General features: G+C 37.7%; 1 protein-coding gene across 1 annotated transcript; it reads left to right on the forward strand.

The window, feature by feature from the left end:
* The first annotated feature begins 2,789 nt into the window (after positions 1-2,789).
* On the forward strand, positions 2,790-5,692 carry gbp (glycogen synthase kinase binding protein). The gene has a single exon (XM_062064147.1). It carries the CDS (start codon positions 2,906-2,908, stop codon positions 3,410-3,412), a length of 507 nt encoding a protein of 168 aa, XP_061920131.1. The 5' UTR covers positions 2,790-2,905; the 3' UTR covers positions 3,413-5,692.
* Positions 5,693-9,571: the final 3,879 nt, after the last annotated feature.

Here is a 9,571-nt window from a genome sequence, read left to right on the forward strand (position 1 = left end):
TTCTCAGTTGGAACATTAAATATCTTGTCTTTGCAGTCTATTCAATTGAATAAAAGTTGAAAAGGATTTGCAAACCATTGTATTCTGTTTTTGTTTACGATTTACACATTGTGCCAACTTCACTGGTTTTGGGGTTTGTATATAAAAGTATAAAATTAATGAGTTAACTCATGTATTTAATCAGAAAAGATTATTGCATTAATCATGAACACACTTAGATTAATCACGCCATTTATTTTGACCACGCAAGCTCTTCTAAATTGAGCGCCATACGGGGTCAATGATCAGATCAATGCACGTGTCAGTACAAAGATGACTGGTGAGGTCGCTGGCAAATTTCACTCCAAAATACAGCCTGAAAGAACTTTAGATCGAACTGTCACCAAGTTTTCAGGTAAAACGTTTAAAAACATTGCTGGATGGCATTCTGACAATAAAATTGCATTTTTGTACAAATATTTGGGTCTTTTCTTAAGCCAATTTCGATGATACAAGCGAGTAATCACCTGTGCATAATCATGATTAATCCAAATATAGCAAAATTTGACTACTGTATTTTTCGGACTATAAGTCGCAGTTTTTTTCATAGTTTGGCCGGGGGTGCGATTTATACTCAGGAGCGCCTTATGTGTGAAATTATTAACAAATTACCGTAAAATATCAAATAATATTATTTAGTTCATTCACGTAAGAGACTAGACGTATAAGATTTCATGGGATTTAGCGATTAGGAGTGACAGATTGTTTGGTAAACGTATAGCATGATCTATATGTTATAGTTATTTGAATGACTCTTACCATAATATGTTACGTTAACATACCAGGCACCTTCTCAGTTGGTTATTTATGCCTCATATAACATACACTTATTCAGCCTGTTGTTCACTATTCTTTATTTATTTTAAATTGCCTTTCAAATGTCTATTCTTGGTGTTGGGTTTTATCAAATAAATTTCCCCAAAAAAGGCGACTTATACTCCAGCCTGATTTATATATGTTTTTTTCCTTCTTTATTATGCATTTTCGGCCGGTGCGACTTATACTCCGGAGCGACTTATACTCCAAAAAATAGGGTACATGTGTATATACACTACCGTTCAAAAGTTTGGGGTCACATTGAAATGTCCTTATTTTTGAAGGAAAAGCTCTGTACTTTTCAATGAAGATAACTTTAAACTAGTCTTAACTTTAAAGAAATACACTCTATACATTGCTAATGTGGTAAATGACTATTCTCGCTGCAAATGTCTGGTTTTTGGTGCAATATCTACATAGGTGTATAGAGGACCATTTCCCGCAACTATCACTCCAGTGTTCTAATGGTACAATGTGTTTGCTCATTGGCTCAGAAGGCTAATTGATGATTAGAAAACCCTTGTGCAATCATGTTCACACATCTGAAAACAGTTTAGCTCGTTACAGAAGCTACAAAACTGACCTTCCTTTGAGCAGATTGAGTTTCTGGAGCATCACATTTGTGGGGTCAATTAAATGCTCAAAATGGCCAGAAAAAGAGAACATTCATCTGAAACTCGACAGTCTATTCTTGTTCTTAGAAATGAAGGCTATTCCACAAACTTTTGAACGGTAGTGTATATATATATATATATATATATATATATATATATATATATATATATATATATATATATATATATATATATATATATATATATATATATATATATTAGGGCTGCAACAACTAATCGATTAAATCGATTAATTTAGTTATCGATTCGTTGGATCTATGCTATAGAGGCAGTTTTATTTGATTTATTTTATTTTGTTCTAATAAACCTTTATTTATAAACTGCAACATGTACAAACAGCTGAGAAACAATAATCAAAATAAGTATGCTGTTTTTTTCCCAATAAAATACTGGAAAGGATAGCAATGTAGTTTGTCTCTTTTATCCGATTATTAATCGATTAATCTAAGTAATAATTGACAGATTAATCGATTATCAAATGAATCGTTAGTTTCAGCCCTAATATATATATATATATATATATATATATATATATATATATATATATATATATATATATATATATATATATATATATATAGTGTACACATGTGTGCAAGGTTAGAAGTGTTTATGTATTATGTGTGTAAACTACAGTGTGTACCGTACATGTGACTATGTAAATAACAGGATAACACAATATTGATACACAAGTATGGGATAATACATATTGGGATGTTTATAGCAATTTACTTTTTTAAATGTTATATTATTCATGTTCGTTGTACACAGTCTGAAAATGTCAATCTAGCTGAGTAAATGCATTTTCCACAATTACAGCCATTTTGGCTCAAACAATGTTGTTGTTTTAAAAAAAACAAAAAAACAAACAACATATGTTGTTTTGGAATATGTTCCCGCTCACATGTATGCTGCTATCCTTTTAAGAGGAGAATGTTCAAGGGGCGGTTTTGTCCCTTGTAACTAAAAATGTGCTTTGTTTGGTCTCCCTTGACAGACAGTTACAAGTTATGTAACGTCCATTTGGCAAGACGAGTACAACACCGGAGGGGTGCCCGGTTGTGCACACGCTCGTAAACAAAACAACAAATGACAATACGTGTGGATTAAAGTAGTTTATAAATTGTATTAATATTACGAGTGTTTAAAAAATCGCAGTTATTATTCGCCACGACATTTGTACGCGGCGATTGAGATTGTTTTGTTTTGAACGAACCCCCTCCGGCGAGCGCGACTTGGTACGGTCCAGCCGACACGTCATCCATTGTTTACAAATGAAGCGAGCCTGTTGGGCTGCGGAGCGGCGTGGGAGAGCAAGGAGCGGTGCGGGAGCGTGGCAGCTCTCATCCGGCCTCGACGACAACAAAAAAACAAATACAAAAAACCCACTCGCCTACATCCACGGGGCCGTCGCCATGCCTTGTCGGAAGGAGAACTACATCTTCCTGGAGCAGTCCGTCACGGTGGGCTCCAAGGAAGTGGACGCGCTGGTGACGAAGATCGGCGAGGCGCTGCAGCTCCACAACAATAGCGGCGGCCACCAGAAGAAGACCGTGGCCGTGTCGTGTCTGCACGGACTCGCCGACGCGGTCAAGCCGGCGGCCAACTTTGTCGTCGGCGGTTCGACGACGACGACGACGGCGGCGGCGGCTCAGAAACGCCAAGGCTGCTGCATGAGGCTACGGAACCGCGGGAGCAGCCGGGCGAGCCCGTACCACATCCCCGGGTCGAGCGAGACGGAATGGGACCAAATCAAACCGTGGAGCAAAAAGAGGACGCACGCCGACGAGGACGACCCGCACCGGTTGCTCCAGGAGCTCATCTTGTCCGGGAACTTGATTAAAGAGGCCGTGAGGAGGCTGCAGTTCCCGGCCGCGGACTGTGGAGACTTCCCCAAGGCGGCGGACAACGTGCCCTGCTGATCCGGCCACACACACACAGACACACTCAAGGACCCCCCGGGCCGGTTCCTCCTGGAGGGACCCTGCTCCTCCACACAAGAGACTGAGCGTCAAACTCACAAGACTGGTAGTTTCTTTTTTTCATTCATTTTCATCCATTTTGTCAGGAATGTCGCGTCAGCCTCGCCTGCTAGCCGCCTGGCTAACCTTGTTTATTTTTGAAATTTTTGTTTTTCTTCAACTTTATTTCAACGACAATATGATACAACAGTTCTAAAAAAGGCCAACCTTGTTTATTTTTATTTTTAAAAAAAATTTTTAAATTTTTTTGTACGTTTTTCTTCAACTTTGTTTATTTTTTTTATTTATTTTTTTTTGTACGTTTTTCTTCAACTTTATTTCAACGACAATATGATACAACAGTTCTAAAAAAGGCTAACCTTGTTTATTTTTATTTTATTTTGTACGTTTTTCTTCAACTTTATTTGTTTATTTTTTTTATTTTTATTTTTTTGGTACGTTTTTCTTTAACTTTATTTCAACAACAATATGATACAAAAATTCTAAAAAAAAAAGGCTAACCTTGTTTTTGTTTTCCTCAACTTTATTTCAACAACAACATGATACAACAATTCTAAAAAAAAAAAAGGCTAACCTTGTTTATTTTGTCTTTTTTTTTAAAACATTTAATTTTTTAAATGTTTTTCTTCAACTTTATTTCAACAACAATTCTAAAAAAATGCTAACCTTTGTTTATGTTTGAAAATCTCCCGGAGCTCAGACGTCACCGGGCGGGTCACATTAGCTCCAATACGCCGGGATCATCAACATTCATTTAATAACATCAACAATGACGTTTACATTTCTTGTATCTTAAGAAAACGGGAGTGTCCGGATGCGTATTTCTTGAAAAAGCCACGTAAACCTGTATTTTGTGTTATTATTTCCCCCTTTAAAACCATTCATTGTTAGTTCGTGGTGTGTTTTGGAGGGGTTAGGGTTGGTTCCAGGGCCTAGGCCGGTTCCTTCTGGATAACCCTGCTTCTCCACACAAGAGACTGAGAGTCAAACTCACAAGACTGGTAGCCGTGTTTTTTTTTTTCATTCATTTTCATCCATTTCAGCCGCCCGGCTAACCCTTGTTTATTTTTTTTTACCATATAGAAAGCCTCTTTTTTTTTTTTAATCACAACATGGTTTCCATTCTTCAGGTGCACGAAAAAATTCACACAAATCGAGATGCTTTTTCCGGCTAACCTTTTGTTTATGTTTGAAAATCTCCCGGAGCTCAGACGCCACCGGGCGTGTCACGGGAGCTCGAACGCACCGGGATCGTCGACACTTCCTCCCTTAGCATTCATTTCATAACATCAACGATGACGTTTACATTTCTGTATCTTAAAAAAAACCGTGACGCGTGTTTTCGTGAAAAAGCCACGTAAACGTGTATTTGTGTTGTTATTATTTCCCCATTTGATACCATTGATTGTTAGTTCGTGGTGTGTTTTGGAGGGGTTTGGGTTGTTTCCGGAACAAAACCACGTGCGGGCTGAGGGTGGTGTAGTGTTTGGCCATTTTGTTTACACTCTAAAATCTGGCGGTTGGAGGAAGGAAGTGTTCCATCCTCCCCTTGTCACTGAGTTACTAGTTTCTTCTCCTTTGAACTTCCCTCGGAGCAGCTATTCTCACCGGTTAAACCTCAACCAGACACACGGTGGTCCAACCTGCCTGGCCGTGGCCTGGATCCTCGGGGGGGGGCACCGAACGATTCCATCCGATTTCCCCAGGGGTGACTATTCGATTCAGAATGGATTCTGGCAATGTATTAGTTGGTTCAATTATTACAATGGAACTTTTTTTCAAAGCAGTTTAGAAAAGCTCCTTTCAGGTTGCTTAAAAATGGCTTTTTAAAAAATTGATTGTTAAATCGAAGAATCGCGATTTGGATGTGAATCGATTTTTTTTTAAAATTCTGTGCACCCCGAGATCCTCCACTTGTAAAGGAGGAAGCACAGCCATTTCCCACAGGGCTTGTTACTGTGGCTGATGTTTGTAATGCTTGTAAATTGGGGGGCTGGGGGAAGGGTCGACTGTCACGTGACGACACTTTTGTGGTGCTTTCACCTTTTTTGGAATTCCAACAGAGGGGTTCTGCTGTTTTTGTTCTTCTTTTTTTTTGTATTTGTGCTCCGTGTAAAAAGAAAAATGCACGATTGCTTCGTAACGAAGTATCTGATATTGTTCCTGAGTATTCAGGGCCCTTTTTGTTGTTGTTTTAATAAACAGTTTTGTTTTTCCAGACTTCTTTGTTGTTTCCTTCAAGAGCAACTTTCACTTGTGTTTTCGAACGTGGTGCCGATAACCCCCGCCACACCCTGGTCTTTCTGCATGTGTGTGTGTGCGGGGTTGAAGGCCACGTGTTCATTGTCAGCCAGTAAATACTCCCTTCCCCCGGCGTGGGGGGACAACAGTTGGGAGGAAAACATGTTTGGCTTGTCAAGATCCTCCTAGTGCAGGTTGCAGCAGCCCCCTCTGCTGATACCTCTATGGTACTGCACCGGTTTACTTTTCATTGCAAAAGATGTCATGAACTCTGTGGGACCAAAAATCTACAAAGACACAACACTGCACTGCAAAAACTGAAATCTAAGTAAGATGAAATATCTCAAATAAGGGTGATATTTGCTTATTTTCTGTCTAATAAGATAATTCTTCTCACTAAGCAGATTTTATGTTTGAGTGTTTTACTTGTTTTAAGGGTTTTGGTCCTAAATGATCTCAGTAAGATATTACAGCGTGTTGCTGAGATTTGATGACCTATATTGAGTAAAACATGCTTGAAACTAGAATATCAACTGTTGCAAAGCAGTGTCAACACTCACAAGGCCGATAAATGCTTTAAAATGTAATATCGGAAATTATCGGTATTGTTTTTTTTATTATCGGTATCGTTTATTTTATTTATTTTTTATTAAATCAAAATAAAAAACACAAGATACACTTACAATTAGTGCACCAACCCAAAAAACCTCCCTCCCCCATTCACACAAAAGGGTTGTTTCTGTCTGTTATTAATATTCTGGTTCCTACATTATACATCAATATATATCAATACAGTCTGCAAGGGATACAGTCCGTAAGCACACATGATTGTGCGTGCTGCTGGTCCACTAATAATACTAACCTTTAACAGTTAATTTTACTCATGTTCATTAATTACTAGTTTCTATGTAACTGTTTTTATATTGTTTTACTTTCTTTTTTATTCAAGAAAATGTTTTTAATTTATTTATCTTATTTTATTTCATTAATTATTTTAAAAAGGACCTTATCTTCACCATACCTGGTTGTCCAAATTAGGCGTAATAATGTGTTAATTCCACGACTGTATATATCTGTATCGGTTGATATCGGTATCGGTAATTAAGAGTTGGACAATATCGGATATCAGCAAAAAGCCATTATCGGACATCCCTACTCACAAGTATAAAACTGCTTTTTCAAAGTAATAATTTCTTATTTCAAGCATGAACAAAAAAAATCATGACTTTGACACAATTGTGTCTCATAATTAAAACAGATGACAGCCAAATGGACTTTGCTGTTTTATTTTCAATGAAACAAGAGAAAATATGCACTTTTATAGTAGTACAGTAAACTAATATTTAACATGTGACATTTCAAACAATTTTGAACAGAAATAGTTTATTCACATTCAGATAAATTCCTCAAAAATACAATTTTAAAAAATTCGGCCGGGGCCCGGGCTGTATATATGCGCACTAATTGACTGAAAGAGCACGCACTTGGCGTGATGATGTCATGTTATCGATGGAAAAATGCATTTTTAGACCATATGACTTGCTTGAGCGGCTAGGAGACCCCGAGAGTAACAAGCGGTTGCCTTGTTGCCTTTCCATTAAGAACAATAAATTAGTTTTTAGTATAAGTTTGCTGGTTTCAAGAAATGTAATGCCGAGCGCATATCATTATGTCAAGATAATGGCACTAGCGTTTACTTAATTTAAGAATATTTTTCAACATATTGAGCAAAAAGGTCTCTTTTTTTTCTATCAAGAAAAGTGCACTTGTTATTAGTGGGAATATACTTATTTTAAGGTATTTTTGGGTTTATTGAGGTTAGCTAATTTTACTTGTTTTGGAAAATCTTGACATGCCAAATTTTCTTGTTCTATTGGCAGATCATTTTGCTTAGTTCAAGTAAAATACCCCTCATTTTTGTATTTTTTTTTCTTGTTTTTGAACACTGACTTTTTGCAGCGTGGGGTCTCCATACAGGAAACTGACGAGGATGTGCAAATCAATACTGAAATATATCAATCCTCAGATCAAAAATATTAAAACTGTAGTTCAGGGGGTGTCCAAACTTTTTCCACCAAGGGCCGCCCGCATGTTAAAAAGAAAGTATGCAGGGCCTATTCTATTTTTTTTATAAAAAATTTAAAAAAATGCTAAAAACAGTGTCAGCTATGTATTATAAGTGAGGAAGTCCAAAACCAGTGAAGTTGGCACGTTTTGTAAATGTAAATAAAATAAAATACAATTATTTGCAAATCCTTTTCAACGTATACTCAATTGAGTAGACTGCAAAGACAAGATATTTAATGTTCGAACTGGGAAACTTTATTTTTTGCAAATATTAGCTCATTTGGAATTTGATGCCTGCAAGATGTTTCAAAAAAGCTGGCACCAGTGGCAAAAAAGACTGAGAAAGTTGAGGAATGCTCATTAAACACTTATTTGGAACATCCCACAGGTGAACAGGCTAATTGGGAACAGGTGGGTGCCATGATTGGGTATAAAAGCAGCTTCCATGAAATGCTCAGTCATTCACAAACAAGGATGGGGCGAGGGACACCACTTTGTCAACAAATGCGTGAGCAAATTGTCGAAGAGTTTAAGAACAACATTTCTCAACGAGCTATTGCAAGGAATTTAGGGATTTCACCATCTAATATCATCAAACGGTTCAGAGAATCTGGAGAAATCTCTGCACGTAAGCGATGATATTACAGACTTTCGATCCCTCAGGCGGTACTGCATCAAAAAGCGACATCAGTGTGTAAAGGATATCACCACATGGGCTCAGGAACACTTCAGAAAGCCACTGTCAGCAACTACAGTTGGTCGCTACATCTGTAAGTGCAAGTTAAAACTCTACTATGCAAAACCAAAGCCATTTATCAACAACACCCAGAAACGCAGCCGGCTTCGCTGGCCCCGAGCTCATCTAAGATGGACTGATGCAAAGTGGAAAAGTTTTCTGTGGTCTGACGAGTCCACATTTCAAATTGTTTTTGGAAACTGTGGACGTCGTGTCCTGCGGAACAAAGAGGAAAAGTACCATCCGGATTGTTATAGGCGCAAAGTTGACAAGCCAGCATTTATGATGGTATGGGGGTGTATTAGAGCCCAAGACATGGGTAACTTACACATCTGTGAAGGCACCATTAATGCTGAAAGGTACATACAGGTTTTGGAGCAACATATGTTGCCATCCAAGCAACGTTACCATGGACGCCCCTGCTTATTTCAGCAAGACAATGCCAGGCCACGTGTTACAACAGCGTGGCTTCATAGTAAAAGAGTGCGGGTACTCGACTGGTAACAATGTGAATTTAGTGTAATATCCAATAGAATCTGTTAACCACTTTATTCCTACAATATACAAAGGGTTAATAGAAAAAGGCGCCTGGGCTAATAAACAATATATAAACACTTTTGCTTTCACACGCAAACGTATTCCATGACAAAAAATGCCGTATGTTCCTTTTTTTCATCCGACGGGTGTGTGTGTGTGTGTGAAGATGAAAGGTGAGATCAAAGTAGCAATATCCGTATCGCAACAATGGCACCCATAAAGAATCAAAGCCCTTTTAAGCTTTTTATGTTATATTTGATAATGTTTAAAGCCACTTTTTGGAATGGTACAGAACCTCGATGTTCACTTTTCCTCTAGGACGCGTGTCTTCAATATGGATGTCACATGAACAAATAATGATACTCTATTGCTATTTATTACTCCGGTACTCTTGTCCTGTTCTGTATATTGTACAGTATTTTGTATTTCTACAGTTTTTTGTACATTGTACAGGATTGCTTATTATTTGTATTGAATAGTAGTCTGTTTATTTCAATTGTTAGTTTTTTTCTTTATTA

This window comes from Entelurus aequoreus, linkage group LG11 (assembly GCF_033978785.1).
Source record: "Entelurus aequoreus isolate RoL-2023_Sb linkage group LG11, RoL_Eaeq_v1.1, whole genome shotgun sequence".
NCBI classification, from domain to species: Eukaryota; Metazoa; Chordata; class Actinopteri; order Syngnathiformes; family Syngnathidae; genus Entelurus; species Entelurus aequoreus.

Coding starts and splice junctions, on each gene's coding strand:
- gbp (XM_062064147.1), top strand. CDS start 2,906: ATGCCTTGTCGGAAGGAGAACTACATCTTCCTGGAGCAGTCCGTCACG.